The following is a 15,954-nucleotide window of genomic DNA, read 5'->3' as shown; positions in this document are numbered from 1 at the left end:
AGCAGAGGTGTGGACTCGAGTCACATAGGTTTGACTAAAGATGCAAATTTGATGACTTGTAAAATGTAAAAAGTTGCAACTCAACCCGGACTTGAACACCACTGACTAGAAAAGTCCTCCCATGGGCTCAGCTCTGGTGGGAGGAACCATAAGAGGCCGGTGCGTAGTGGATTGGGTGGCAGTCGAAGGCCTACCACTGAAATTATAGACTGATCATTTCTTTGTTTGTGGGCAAATTTAACTGTATATGCCATGTTTTAAAAAATTAAATGAATTTAATATGGTATAATTTAGTAATAAAATTACATTAATTTTTAAAATTAATTATGTATTTAATATGCCTAATAAAATGAAAATTATGTCTTAAGAAAATTTCAAAACAGAAATATTTAAATGTTCAGACTTAATTAAATTACCATTAACATGTGTTTCTTTTGTTTTTGTTTTACTTAAAATAAATGTGTTTATTCCATTACAAAATTGTCAGCCTACACAACTGAAGAGCCTTTTTTAAATGTATTTATTTTGAGAATCAGCAGTATGTAATGGAATATGATCTACTAAATAACTACATTACTCAACACTTCTTATGTCCAGCATCGGTAGTCCTGGTCCTTTGAATGCTAATTACAAAAACTGCACTCTGGAGCAGTCTAAACTACCTTTTTCTAGCAAAATGAGATGCCGTGTTAAGACAAGTGATAAGTACGTTTCAGATAATTACACACAGGAAACAAAAAGAATGACAATGGAAAATAAAACCTCACTCAACCTGAGCTCTGCTATTCCACTGTTCCAAGGCGTGCAGGCACACAAGACCGGGCAGGAGTTGACTCCCAGCAAGGAGGAATGCAAAATATGAACCAAGACCAGCAGATACATCTTTACATCCTTCATCAAACAAATTCTGGCCTCATTCAGGCTTTATCAATCTTCATATTCCCAGTGCAATCCAGTCTGAGACTGTGTCCATGGCACAGTGAATCCCAGATTAGCTGGGATTACACCGCAAGCAACATGTAATCCCATGCCTCAGTTTCAGAGTAACAAATCACAATATCACAGCCACTGGGCAAATTACCTAAAACATGAAGAAGAAACAAATTCCAGATTAGCTCACTAGTTAACCAATAGGTATGATCATCTGCACTATACCAGTCCTCTAACCCAAACTTTGAACTTTGATATTTTAGTAGTTTATAACTGAAAATGAAACAGTATTGTGAACCTTACAGCTACTGTAGGGCCCAGATTTCTGACATACTACAGATTAACTGTCTAACTGTCGAGTCACATCTTACAAACCTTAAATACAGCAAACTGCGTGATAGGTTCTCACTCAGCAACACAGCAACTGTTATTGCTGTGTTTGTTTTCATGAAAGTCACTTAATCCGTTGTTCTTTTGATGGGAATAACACAAAATGCAGAAATAATATATTCATTTAAGTTTATTCTCTGAGCACTAGATGGCGGTATGCCTCTTTAAAGGGAAGTCCACCAATACAAACAGACAAAAACGACAGTGATCGGGTGCACGCTGCTTCTGACTGAATATAAAAGAAAATAGGGTGGCAGTTTGTTGCAAAACTGTAAAAAAGTGTTTGTATGAAAATAGTATTGTGAACTACATCTTTTGTCGCGCATAATCTACGTCATTGACACGAACATGGCAATCGTACGTTTCACATCATTGTTCTTCTACTGTCTGTCTGACAGCACTGTGCCCTTGGTAATATGATGTCGTCACATATGCGACACCATCAGTCTAATGTTATTCCGCATTTTGAAAGTTATTTTCTTTGCGTTGTTGTCTTAGCTTAGAACATTTGCAGACCAGACCAGAGTCAAACAAATGTGGCGCAGAATGGAGCCCAGTTAGTGCTTCGGAATGAAAGCGCCACGGAGTCCACCGGAAGGGGCGTGGCTCACCCTATGCACCATGGGATGCAGATTTCATCCGGGTACCCAGAGCATACCGGATATTTTCAAGTTCGCCACTTACTACTTACTGCTTGGTGACCGTGTGTATGTAGTATGAAATTCGGACTAATATCTCAATCACGTGACTTCACTACAATAGTTGTCTTTAAAGTTACTGTCAGGGTCCCGGCTGGAACATGTCTACCGTAACACCGCCTGTAAACAACCGGTGTGTTTTCCATCGACGTGCACTTGAAGAACTGCCGTCAGAAAATCAGAGAAGAGGGCACACTTCTCAGCCCGTGAGCGTGGAGAGGCAGACTGCACTTCAACATCAGGTACACAGTGAAGCTGGCCACAGGGCGGCCGCCGCTCCGTCAGTGGCTGTAGGCGAACATTGTTTCCAGCAGAGCCGGCGTTTCCTCTGGCACTGCACATTCATTGATGGCTGTAAGAACGAGCTTAGTGGCAGGTTCGTGTCTTTTAGTGCGACCTGACATTGTTTGTTTGAAGTTTAGGATCAGACGCTGAAATATGTGCCTGTCGTGCACTCACTGACTGTGACATTATCAAAAGGACCCCCCCCCCCCCAAAAAAAAAAATAAAAATAAAATAAAAATAACAGAATAAAGTTACATATCCACAAGAGTACCACAAGTAAAATGAAAAACACCACACAAAGTGACCATTTCATCGTTCAGTGTTTCATTTGCCACTCACTGACAGTTCTCATTTACAGCATTTAATAAAGTCTTATCTTATCTTAAAAAATATGATACATATGTATTAGCATTTTTTTTTACATGAATTTTTATATGAATATATATCCAGTTGTATAGTAGATAGCCTCAAACAGAGTGGATTGTAGGCAGCAACAAAATATACCTGCTGTTACAGGTCAGGGCTTGGATGATCCAGCAGAGGTTAATGTTTATGCTTTCATCTCCACAGATGAGGTCTTTGCTATAACAGCATGCTATTACAGCAAAGACAACCATGCACTATACAGTTTCCTGGCAAGTCCAGAACCTTTCAAGATCCTTGAGAACATTTCTGTTGTGCTGTGTGGTGATTCCAAATTGATGATTCTTTTCTTAATGTGCTGCTGTTTTTCTCTGCTTGCGTCAGCTTTCTGAAGTGATTGTGTAGTGAAGTGTCAGCCCTGTTACAGCTGTAGTGTAACCACTAATGAAACTTTCATAACAAATATTGACTGACAGATCAGAAAATTCGAATCTCAAGCAGCAACAAGCAGATCTCACAGATGAAACAAATGTTGACAATAAAATAGCTGAAATTGATACTTTTAAAAGAAATAATGCGATGAAAACCTATGTTATGATAAACACTACTGTTTTGTGAAATACAGGGACCAAATAAAACCATCAAGGCCATAGGAGCTAACTGTTAACTTGAAAAACGTATGTGCACTATCAAGTTATTATTAAATTAATAATTATTTTTAATTATTATTTAAAAAATCAAGGCTATAAAGACCAGTAAATAAGGTGGTACCTCAGAAGTCATCGTGTCTCAGTGTAACTGACAAAAAAGCTTGCATCCACAGGTCGATGTCAGCCGCACCCTACCTCGACCTCTCATCAATCCCAGCACCAGATGGCCCCACCTGGATGACCCCACCACCAGAGAGCCTCAGCTGGATGACTGTGAGCGGATGGGAACTCTGTTTGGAATGCTCAACAAGTGTCTGCGGGGAATAGGCTTCAGCCAGATGTACTTTGGGGACAAGATAGTGGAACCAGTAGTGATTGTCTTCTTCTGGCTGTTGCTCTGGTTCCTGGGTATCCAGGCTTTGGGATTAGTGGGAACTCTGTGCATCATCATCATCTATATTCAGAAATAATGCTGATTAGAGTGGAGCCTGCACTGCTAACACATGTAAGACTCATGCTCTTTGCTGGTTCTGTGCGTTTAGAGAGGCAGCCGTAGACAGGGCGGTACTGTAGATATGGAGGGTGTGGAGGTTTTTCAGTCAAAAGAATCTACATTGGGCTGGACATTTGCATTTCCAAGCAAGCTGCAAAAGCAGGAAAAGCCAGCACTCAGGAATAACTTCAGTAATCAATCAAAGAAAGTGTGTGAATGTTAATGAATGTAAAGCTTACCTGCAGTTCTCCACATGCGTTCTTGTGAAACATCTTTGCTGTAAATCTAAGTTTGAGATGCTGCTGATGCTGCTGTACTCATGTGGTGACTGGGATGGACGGGTTCAACTGCATACTCACAATGCTTTGCAAATTCAAGAAAACAACTGTATTGGGAAAAAAACAAAATGGATGTAAACATTGTTGTTGCACAGTATCAGTGTGTGGTAAACAGTGAACAGCAAAAAGAGTAGGGTAGCAATGGATAGAGAGAAGTTATGACAACGGCACAGAGTGGGGTCAAACTCGTCCTTCAAGGCATTTCTGCAAATAACTAGTCTATACTTATAAATTAATTATCACAGACAAAAACAGACAAATAACATCTGATCAGATCACACTGTTTTAAGACCACACATGCAGCTGTCAAAGTATAACATGACTGAGCAGGCATTAATCACTTCAGATAATACAGTGGTTAGAAAAAAGTAAAGTAATTGAGTTCCCCACAATAAATGATAATTACTAGAATAAATGCAGTTCTAAAATAAATATTTAAACATCTGTAGGAGAATGGTTGGAACTCTAAACACAAAAAGACTCACACTGTTGCCTCTACTACAAGCGGTATTAGTATTAAAATATTTGAGTGTAATAAATTTAAGATAATATATAATATAATATAATATTAATATAATATATTAATATAATAATATAATTAATATATAATTTTAAGTGTAATATTTAAACAAATTAATGATTTATTATGATCATGATAAGAAGAAGATGTCTTCAGTGCCCAGTGTCCACGGTGACAGTAGCTTTATAGTCTCCATACAGTTTAGGTTACAGCCATCTGATTGACGACTGCTGGCCAGGAAATAATAGTCTGCCAGTTTTTTGTCAAGTTGAGAAGTCTGTATTCCGTGTCTACCAAAAATACAGTTGTGTTTTTTGATTTTGCAAAGTGTATTGTGCAGTTAGTACAACCTATCTTGCAGTTAAATAAGTTCCACCAGCCACTGGATTTAAAGCCAGTGCAGGTGGTGGAAATGTTATGGTGTGGGGTTCTTTATTCATTGTTTTGCAGATTTCTTGCATGGTATCATGATACAACAAAACTAATCATCCACACTGGATGCACAAAACAAGTCCGATCTTCCAGTTTATTAAAGCTGCATTACTACTGCATACAGTCACACTGGAGAGTTCAACCAAGTTTCTTATAAGCCAACAATCACTGGGATATATCAAGTGTGACATGGAAGTTCTACAATGAAACATTGCATTTGTGAATACAGTGGATGGATTATTACATTTTGTCCAAAAGAACAAGCTTTAAGACATGAGTTTAATTACATAATGCAGATGTTCATAACTTGTTCAGAATTGAAACATAACAAATGATTCCAGGATCTAACATTAAAAATGCTGAAGATTGTATCACAGCAGAATATCAGGATGAGACTAACAGAGGGTATTGTTGTTTTTCTTCCTTTCTGGTCACTGGCAGCTTTTGGAGGTAGACATATTCCCTGTGTGTACCTTTTTCCGGCAGATTCAGGGGACCACGTGTCCATATCAGCTGTTCTCTGAGATCAGTTTTGGTTGTGGTCATACCACCATGCATGTTAACCGATGAGTCTAGTCTGTTATATAAAACATGATTGTAAGGCTGTTTCTCTAAATTGTATTTATCTATAAACATTTCATCTAAATTTTCATTCTTGCAAAATAATCTTTTTCAAATATGTTGAAATAATAAATAATAATGGTTTAAATGTAATTTTTGGCTTGCATCACGCCAAGAAACTACTAAAGAGGTGATGTTAAAACTTCTAAGTGTACAAAAGATTTAAAAAAAACCTGTAAGGGCAGAGCTGTGTTTAATAATAAGTAAGTGTTAAGGTGTTATCTACTCAGTTAATGGATCTGTTCCAGCAGAAAATGACTTACCGTAACTAAATGGCAAAGGACTAAGATATTGTGTTAAAAATACTATTTATTTTGACACAATTATTTATACCCTTGATCATACTGCCCGATGTTCAGATTATGCAATCTTCTGCATCAATTTAAATTATCCTAACTTTCTAGCATGTGCTAGGATATCAACCATAAACTGTCAGTCTCTTTTCAATTGTAAGTCACAACTAAGACAAAGTAACTTAGTGAGGGCCCTGTTCACAAGAAGGGAAAGGGATCTAAAGATATTTCCAAAGCTTTTCTAGTACTAGTAGCCACAGTGCAACGCATTATTAGAAAGTTAGAGAAGTTTCACACTGTACAAAATCCTAGTCAAGAGCCACCCCTGCACTGGCAGAAGGAAACAAAATAATGTAATATTTAATAATGAAACAAAGGGATCCCCACCAAGGCCACTCAGAATGATTTTAGTGATAATGGTTTAAAAATGTCAAGGCAGACACTGCATAAAGCTGACCTCTGTGGACACCGACCCAGAAGGACTCTTCATTAGAGACAAGTACACCAAAGCTTATCTAGCCTTTGCAAAAGCATATAGAAAAAGACAAAAGCTTTTGACCATTGATTCAATGGTCTCCACAAAATTACAGTTGTTTGGACACAGGGATGTTGCTTTTGTGTGGAAGAGAAAGGGGGAAGCAACTAAAAACACGCCTACAACATCATCCCTACAGTCATTGTTGGTGGAGTGAGCACGATGCTTTGGGCTTGTTTTTCAGCCAATAGGGCAAAGAACCGTGTTAAAGTCAACGGCATCAAAGAGGTCTACATCGAAATTCTGAAACAAAACATCAGATAATATGCAGAAAAACTTTGCATGGGGACACAATGGACCTTCCAACACAACAACCCAAAATAAGTGGTAAGAAATGGTTGGCAGAGAACAGAATCAACATCTTCAGTCTAGACCTGAACCCAAAGGAAAATTTGTTGAAAGACCTGAAAGAGTAACAGCAAGGAAGTCACCTAACATCAAGAACTTTGAGATTTATGCAGAAGAATCCAACATTTGAAAGTGTTGGACAGCAGAAATAAATAAAGGCATTGCCATTGGCTATTGAGAAAATATATGCAGAATTTTGGATATGTAATTTATCCAGAGAAGGGCTTGAGTACCGGTTTGTAAATCATATGGCCATCTATATAACACAGCTCATAAGAAATTTGAACTTCTTGGTTTTTCAATCGCAAAAGCCATGTGGGGCTTGTGATTTTAGCCACAGTAAAGCACACTGTAGTCAGACAAGTTTTTTATCATGTATTTGTGGTATCCAGAGTTAATGTGCAGCGGCAGAAGGCAAGGAGAGGAAAACAGAGTGAGAATGAATCTTACATCACATCACAATCACTTAACATGTTTAACATGCAGAGTCTTTGCAAGCCTGATTGGCGTTATCCGGAGAACTTCACCTTGATGGAAAAAATATAATAGATACTAGAGCTGCAGTAACAGCTAAGGCCAACAGTAATACCAGTTTGACCTTTGCCTTATTAAGTGCAAGCATCTCTGCTGTTACCGTTTGACTTTGACAGCAGGTGTATGTTTATTAGGCTTACAAAGCGTACTGATCAGGGGTATATTCATGCTGACAAGATTCCCTAATATTCATTTGCAATTTAAACTTATGTTGACATAAATATATTTACAATATGCAATCACCATATAGTACCTTAGAAGCCAACATGATTATGTTCAGTGAGGCGCACAGCGGTGATAATGTAATAATGTTACCTTCACCTCACATTATCATGGTCCTAGGTTTAACAGCTCCACCTCATGCCTATCATACATCATTTGGAGCTTGATTAGTCATTCTCTGGCTGCATCAATACACATGTTTTTATTTTACTCCAAAAGCAGGATTTAAATGAAGGGGTACAATCCATTCAACTTTACATTATTTACATACAGAAAACAGCATTGTCTGGGGTCAGCCGTCCAGCTTTTCTTTGAAACTCAGTCAATATATTTAAACATTATAAGATGAATAGAACATCCTTTCTGTAGGATTCCTCAGTGTCCGTTGCCACCCTCAGACAGGATGCGGCTAGGCTCTGTGAATCTGGCTGTGGCGATGTAAAACAGGGCAGGACCTGGCACGAGAGCCAACAGCGGTAGGTCCTGCTCCAGCTTGTCCAACCGGGAAATGGAGATGATGCCATATGCATGCAGCAACCAGTGGCTGAACAGGACAACAAGACGCTTCTTCTTGGTGACCAGATTCTTAAAAGACTGGGAACACACAGAGGGGACAGAATTACCAATAATGAGAGACCTGTTTTTAAAAACTTATTTTAAAAAAAGAGCAAAAGACAGAGTTGTATTGAAACTGGGCTAATGTTCCTGATATAACCTCCAAAAAGATGTATGATTTTAATATGTGACCTAATTTTACAATCAACAATTTAATTGTACGGATGCCTGGTCACTAGTCAACCCACTGTAATTTGGTAACTTCTTTCTTCTTTTCTTTGTGTTTTGCTTCCATGTTGGTCCTGATGTCTACCTACACAAATCTCAATACAAGCCAGCACTTTAATTGTCCTTGGCCACGGTCATTTAAGTAGAAGGTATGCACATGACATCACAGAAAGCACTTCCACTGAGTGGCACAAAGTGCGTTTCAAACCACGGCTAATGAAAAATCATAAGCATTTTGCCCACACATCTAAAAGATAAAGAGCTATTGTGCAGTTCACTGTACAAATAGTTTCAACATGAAACATGAGATATTGTTTTTCAGACTGCTGAAATCTGAAAAGAGAATAGCCAAGTGTATTGACAACAATTTTGTCAGGAATGTCAGGAAGTCAAATTCTGGCTACATGTCAGTGTTTGTTGACCGCTGCTTCTTTGAGGAACACTGGAGTTCAACTGCCTTCAGGTTAAACTAATAATTGACAGTTTTACTCCATTACGCCTGCACATACACACATATAATGTACTTGTATAAATCACTACCAGGTGAGCTGTACAGATGGGTGAAGATGAGCTTTCTGTTAAATATTAAAAAGTTACCCACAATGCCCTGACTATAGTTACCTGTATCTCAGAGGCAGACATGTACACAGCAAGGGTCACCAGAGAGAGCACCAGTATGATGTAGGGAAAAGCATAGTCTAAAACATACAAAGAGACAGGGGTGCAAATATCAAGTAACAAACATTATTGTTTTAACAAAATTGATGAATAACTGTAACCTGCTTATAATATATGAAAGTTAAAAGACATGTCTCTGACATGAACCCTGTATCTAGTATCTAAAAAAAGGCTAGGGATTAATAAAGTACATCTTTCTATCTATCTAGCAGATGCATAACTTCTCTTCCTTACAGTAACACATTAACACTCACACAGCAGTCCTCCTCCGACAGCCTGCAGCACAGTGAGGATGGGGAAGAAATACAAAGCAGCGTAGATGCTCTTAAAGCGATCAGATTTGCCCAGACCACATGCTATTTTCTTCACCAGCAGAGGACGTAGCAGCATCATCAGCACCAAGCAGAAAGCATAGTAGATTAACACAATAGTGTATCTGAGAAAGAGACAAGTACAGTGTTTATTCATCATTTAGTTCATTCCATCATTTCACACCAGAACTAAAACACATCTTGATTTGAAAACAGTTATTAAACATTCAAACATAAATAGACCTCTTAAATTATAATGATCTACTCTTAATTGACAGAATTCCTAAATGCAAACTGATGGGCTCAGATTTAATACCATGTAGATGATTTCCATTATTTTATATATATACACAATATCCCTCAATTTTAAAGCATTTCTTTGAATAAATGATTTTAGTTGGTGCACACTATCCCACTTTATTAGTTATTCTAATAGCTCCTTTTTGTAATTTAATCAACATATCTGTACTTGTTTTGCCTGCATTACCATATCTCAACACAATTTGATCAATAAGGCATAACCAGGAGCAAAATTTCATATACAAACCGTTGATTAGACCTCTGGTTTTAAACATAGCATATAGCAATACATTTTGCCACCTTTTGTCTAATTAATACATTTAATATGGTGTTTTCCAACTAAGACCCTGTTCAGACTTGTTTAATCAATCTGGCTAAAGCGGGATTCGGGCTGAATTTGTTGTTTTTTTCCTCAGTCTGAATAGCACAAATCCTGTTAAAGCCAGTTTTCACCCAATTCGCTTAAAAGCTTCTGTGACGTCACCCGTTTGTTTCTGAAGAGCTGTTTTGAGGCTCGGTTGGAGGCTCCGGGACATTCCGACCGCCACAACGTTGAATCTGGCTAGTGACGTCATACGTCCAGGTTCAGGGGGACAGTAGATTCAAAGCGTTTATTGTCATATGCACAGTATAGAAACTGTACAATGTACAAAACCCTGAATTAAATTCTTACTTTGCTGCTCACACTGAATGCCATAAAGTTTTAAGAAGTCAAAATAGAATAATTTGCAAAAGAGCAATTTGAAGAGCAAAAAGGTAAAAAAATATAAACTATGGGAATAAATCCAGTATAAAAAAACAGTAAAAACCAGTATCCAGGTCATGTACAAAAGCAGTGTGCAAACATTTGTTCAACTACGCAAGCTTTGCCTGGAGTTTATTTTCAACATGGCTATAAAGGAATATACTGTGTTTTGGACCAGAAAAAAAAAAACGATACAAAACCATGCATGCACTCAGTTCTACCGCAGTCTGAAGGGGTCTGAATTTTGCTATGCAACATCTAGTGGTTTGGAGGATAGCAAAGACACTGGATAGAGCACGGACACGTGAGTGCACAGTCAGATTTGAAAATAGGTCTGAACATATCTGGATTCTATCTCACTCTAACTGGATTAACTTTTCCCAGTGTGAACGGGGTCTAAGTGACCCATCTATAAAATGTGACTTACACTCTTTCAATTTCTAACAATTTTATTTCCATTTTAATGTAACTTTGCATAATAATAGTTTTATTAGAAAATATCATATATTTTGTTTTATTATCATTTCTTTTAAATTAAAAACTATTTTTTTTTTAGTACTCACAGTGGGTAGACAGCTTCCTGTGTGCAGTGTAGTGTGTTGATGTAGTCTGGACTGGGGTTATACAGCATGGTGTACCAGTCTGACAGCATCTGGACACGACAGGAATGGATACTCAGAATCCCCACTGGCTCTGTGACAAGCAGAGTGACTACTGCAGATATACCGCACTCCATCATCGCTGTCACATGCTGGAGCAGAGCACTGGAACTACATAACAGACACCGCAAACACACAACAAACCAATACACTGTAAACAACTAATAACAAACAAATGAATCGCAAATGCAATCAAGGCCATAAACAAAAACTCTTCAGTCACTCATATTGAGTGGTGTGTGTAATCACCTTTTCTTTCCAGAGTACCACTCAATGAAGAACCAGTGCAGGACTAGAGGTAACATGGCCATGAAGCCCAGATAAAGCCAGTCATAGAGCTCAGGGGACTCAGTGCAACGCTCACACACCTTCTGGATGTTGGCTCGCTCTCCCCGAGGACAGACCTGCCAGAACAGACATATGGTTATGTTTATAATAAAATACTCTGGCAAAATCATAATTTAAGTAGACTGCCAGAGATATTCTACATGACAGGAAGTCCCACTGTCTGAATTTGTCCATGAAGCCTGAGAAAAAAAGCAGTTAGTCAAGCTTCAGGCATGTCTAAAGGACATAAAGGACTGGATGACCTCCAATCTCTTACTGTTAAACTCTGATCATTGTTTTTGGAACTAGATTATCTGATAACATTCTCTCTCTGGATGGCTTTACTTTGGCCTCCAGTACGACTGTGAGGAACCTCGGAGTTATCTTCGATCAAGACATGTCGTTTATCTCTCATATTCATTCATTCGTGCTCTTTACTATGTAAAGGTTTTTATACAGTAGTAAATATGTTTCTTCTTCTTTAGATACAGCTCAGGGATTTAAACGCTATCTAGGTATTAAGAATAGAATAGAAATACTTTATTCATCCCAAGCTGGGAAATTTCACTGTTGCAGCAGCCAAATACAGTCACTCAAGCAAACCAAAAAAATAACAAACATACCTCTAACGGTAAAAATTAAACAGTATAAACATTATTTACAGCAAGATAAATATAAACACAGGTGCAGAAGCAAAAGTGTGCAGTTTGTAGTGCAGGTATACATATAAGTCTGACACAGATTGTGCAATTTGGTATGAAGATATGATAAGATATGATATACAAGAACAACAGTGTGCAATTTGGAAGTAAGAAAACCTAAACCTTGTGCAGAACGTGTCCCTTACAGCAGTGAGTCTGTGTTATCTCTGGCACAGAGATGAGGTGTTGTACAGTCTTACAGCATGAGGCAGGAAAGATTTCCTGTAGCGTTCTGTGTGACAACGAAGCTGTCTGAGCCTTTTGGAAAAGGCGCTCCATTGTCTGTCCAGTACAGGGAGGAGAGGGATATTTATTATGTTTAAATATAATATTTTTCAATTTCATATTTCAATTTATCTTTGATTTCTATTTGTCTGTAACAAAAAAGAATTTCCCCATGGGGATAAATAAAGTAATTCTGATTCTGATATTAAACAGGTCTCTAAGACCGCCTTCTTTCACCTCCTCTTTCAGAGTGATGTTGAAAAGCTCGTCTTTCTTCTTCGTCGTTCTTGTTACTTCTAGACTGGACTACTGCAACTCACTTTTATCAGGATGTCCACATTACTCCATTAAAAGCCTATAAGTAGTTCAAAAACAAAGAGGTCCTGGGGAGCTAAGGCTGGAAAACATCATCAGGAGCATGGCCAGGCATTGTAGGGAGGTCATACAGGCACCTGGAGGCCACACACACTACTGACTGCCTGAATCAGCCTGTAATGTGATTTTCCACTTTTATTTTGAGTATGTATCCAAATCCAGACCTCCATGGCATAATAATTTTGATTTACATTAATCATTTTTAGGGCCCGAGCACCGAACGGTGCAAGAGCCCTATTGAAACCCTAGGGATTACGCCCCCCCCCCCCCCTTTGATCACATTTTTGGGGGCCTTAACATGCCCCAAAAGTCACCAAACTCGGAAGAAAAATTAATCCCCCCGAAAAATTTTGAAAATTGCTGACTTTTGAAATGCACATGGAAAAATGACTCTATAGCGCCACCTAACGCGTAGCGTAGCGATTTCTGACCCTCCTACAAAACTTTTCACGCCTCGCATACTTCATCCAATTGAGCTGAAATTCACTCAGGACACTATAGGGAATAGATGCATTCCACGCCGGGGCGTGGCCTCAAAGTTTGGCGATTTCACAGGAAACAGGAAGTCGCTATAACTTCTGAGTTCACTGTCTGATCTGCACCAAATGTCACATGTATGATCAGAGTCTGACCCTAAACACATCTATTTAACAATATTGAGGTTTTGACAGAGCACCACCTACTGGTTACACAAAATGTTGTGTTTTCATAGGTTTTTCTGCCTGCCCCTGTGGCCTGTTTTGTGTAGGATTATGAAACTCGGTACACCTGTGTGTTACACCTAGACGCTCAAAAAAGTCTCTTGGACATCCCCTCCAAACCCAACAGGAAGTCCGCCATCTTGAATTTTGTGGTCATTATTGTCGTTTTCTGACCCTGCTATAAAACTTGTCACGCCTCATATACTTCATCCAATTGAGCTGAAATTCACTGTGTCCACTCAGGACACCATAGGGAATAGACGCATTCCAAAACTCTTTCAAAAGAGTTACGGTGTGGCAGGGGCGTGGCCTCAAAATTGACCATTCGCCATTACAAAGGAACACTGTATTTTCTGCAGTACCACCAACATACTTCATGCAATGTGGACAAAATCTTACAGTACTGCTATGGACCCGAGTCTGAACAGATATATATATATATGCTAATAGGATGATACGGTCACAGCGCTACCTACTGGCAGCAGGAAATTTCTGTTGTAAACATGTCTTTGTTGTAAGTCTCTGGAAATTAGAGGAGAGGAGAGGAGAGGACAGTATAGAGGGCCCGCAATGCTACTTGCAGCTTTCATTATGTTATTGTGTTCTCAACGTATTCCACTATGTAATGAATTAAGATTTTCAACTGGAATATTTCACTTATTGAGATTTAGGATGTGTTATTTTAGTGTTCCCTTTATTTTTTGAGCAGCATATTAGCAGCAGGTTATGGTCAAAATCACCTCCTGTCAGAAAGATTAAAGGATGTCTGGCTTTACCATATCCTCATAATTTCTGCTTAATATTGTATTGGCCAAAAAGGAGATAAATTATGAGCTTAAATAGGAAGTAGGACATCTCTAATTTCTCCTACCTGTGTGCCTGCTATAATGCCTGTTCCCTTTTTTTGTTTGGGTAAAATTTGAATAAATCTGATCATCTGCTAGGAAACACTTGTGTTGTGCAGTGGGCCCAAAGATCAGAGCTCTAGCTTTTTGGCTAAGATGTTGTATTTTGTCTGTGTCATGTATTACTTTTGTGTGATTGTGTTGTTGTAAGAAACATTGTTGTAGGTATGTTGAACCTGTTACAACATCTGTAAGATGTTACAACATTCTTAAATCTGCATAAGACCTAGTACAAACCCATGAAAACAAAATTATACCCCTATCCCACTGCAGTCACGTCAGCCGCACGTATAATTTTAGATGAGCGCCTAAATTAGACATTACGGTAGGGCGCTCGGTCTTATATTTAGAAATCACTGTAAAACATCCATTCATGTGGTTCTTTTACACTGTGAGTGAAAGGCAGGCACACAGCGCAGCTACCCATCGGCAGCCAGACTCATGTTCAATACTCACTCCACACTCTCCCTCCACCGATCCGTTGACCAGGATCCTGCCACAGTACAGTCCTGGACAAGTTGAACTCATTGCCACAGCTGTAAGGACACAGTAAACACAATTCAACATCACTGTCCACACCGTCTTTCTTACATCTTTCCATTGTCCATGTCTTCTCCATTCCTTCACATCCTGAGACTAGGACAGTGGATGATGCTCTGCGTGGGGCCTACTATGGATAACACACGAATAGCCCATTAAGAGTTTATGGGGGAAAACGGAAAGGGTATTAACATCACACGAGGAAAACAATACTACGTTTAGAAAGCTGGGAGACATTATTACTTTAGTCTTTGTGCTGCCATCAAAACAGTGCTCGGTTATGACGGATACAATGGATAGTTGTTAGCTTAGCTATCTTTTTCACGAATAGTCTCGTAACAACGCGATATTATGTAAGACTCTCTAACCCATCGTTACGAGCTAACAGCCTGCAGGCGAATGTGCATGACTTTATCTTACCCATTCTGGCCCCACAAGGACCTAGAAGTGATTTCCCTGGTCCACCGTGTCTTCACCCGGTACCCAACCGGAAGCGGATGAAAATGTGTTGTTGTGTTGACCATTGCGGACGCATCCTGCAGTTCTTCTTCTTCTTCGGAAGCCGGCATCTGCAATGGCGCATTACTGCCCCCTCTTGGGCTTGTTGCTATATAGCCTACATCCCTTTAATCCTACACTCTATTAAACCCGTTTCATTCAGAAAGAAACAAATCCGTTTGCTCCCTTCCACTAGCCTGTGTCCCCACAGTCCACAACATCTTTAACTCAGATTTCACTTCTTCCTCAGCTTAGTCCTTCTACCACACATGCTGCACTGTTTCTCTTTCCTCACAGTGATCACAGAGGCCAGATGGATGCTTCTTCATGACAAAGAGTGTGCTGTGGCCAATCTGCTAAAAACGTTGGCTCCCTCCTGTCTGTTCCTCTTTTCAGCCCCTCCTGCTTTATTTTAAATACTGAACAAATCATCCCTTTGTTTAATTTCTCCAGAGATGTTGCCGTCTGTTTACGATTTCCTTTAGAGTTTGATATTGACATACTCTTTCCCTTTTAACTGCCTTCTTTGCTAGTTTGTCTGCTTTTTCATTTCC

General features: G+C 39.0%; 2 protein-coding genes across 2 annotated transcripts; one reads left to right on the top strand and one right to left on the bottom strand.

Moving 5' to 3' along the window:
- Positions 1-1,945: 1,945 nt before the first annotated feature.
- On the top strand, positions 1,946-5,751 carry fam241a (family with sequence similarity 241 member A). Its single transcript, XM_028395461.1, has 2 exons — positions 1,946-2,260; positions 3,490-5,751. The coding sequence occupies exons 1-2, from the start codon at positions 2,120-2,122 to the stop codon at positions 3,784-3,786; spliced, it is 438 nt and encodes a 145-aa protein (XP_028251262.1). The 5' UTR covers positions 1,946-2,119; the 3' UTR covers positions 3,787-5,751.
- A 1,506-nt stretch (positions 5,752-7,257) lies between these two features.
- jkamp (jnk1/mapk8 associated membrane protein) lies at positions 7,258-15,444 on the bottom strand. The gene is made up of 7 exons (XM_028395460.1): positions 15,323-15,444; positions 14,819-14,898; positions 11,378-11,532; positions 11,033-11,239; positions 9,368-9,549; positions 9,057-9,133; positions 7,258-8,246 (listed from the first exon to the last, which is right to left on the bottom strand). Exons 1-7 carry the CDS (start codon positions 15,324-15,326, stop codon positions 8,028-8,030), a joined length of 924 nt encoding a protein of 307 aa, XP_028251261.1. The 5' UTR covers positions 15,327-15,444; the 3' UTR covers positions 7,258-8,027.
- Between the last annotated feature and the right edge of the window lie 510 nt (positions 15,445-15,954).

This window comes from Parambassis ranga, chromosome 22 (assembly GCF_900634625.1).
Source record: "Parambassis ranga chromosome 22, fParRan2.1, whole genome shotgun sequence".
Classification (NCBI taxonomy): Eukaryota; Metazoa; Chordata; class Actinopteri; family Ambassidae; genus Parambassis; species Parambassis ranga.
This window is presented reverse-complemented; position numbering and strand designations above follow the sequence as displayed.

Coding starts and splice junctions, on each gene's coding strand:
- fam241a (XM_028395461.1), top strand. CDS start 2,120: ATGTCTACCGTAACACCGCCTGTAAACAACCGGTGTGTTTTCCATCGA. Junction 2,261..3,489: donor AGACTGCACTTCAACATCAG/GTACACAGTGAA, acceptor TTGCATCCACAG/GTCGATGTCAGCCGCACCCT.
- jkamp (XM_028395460.1), bottom strand. Junction 11,533..14,818: donor CGGTGGAGGGAGAGTGTGGA/GTGAGTATTGAA, acceptor CTGTTCTGGCAG/GTCTGTCCTCGGGGAGAGCG. Junction 9,550..11,032: donor CAGGAAGCTGTCTACCCACT/GTGAGTACTAAA, acceptor TCTCTTTCTCAG/ATACACTATTGTGTTAATCT.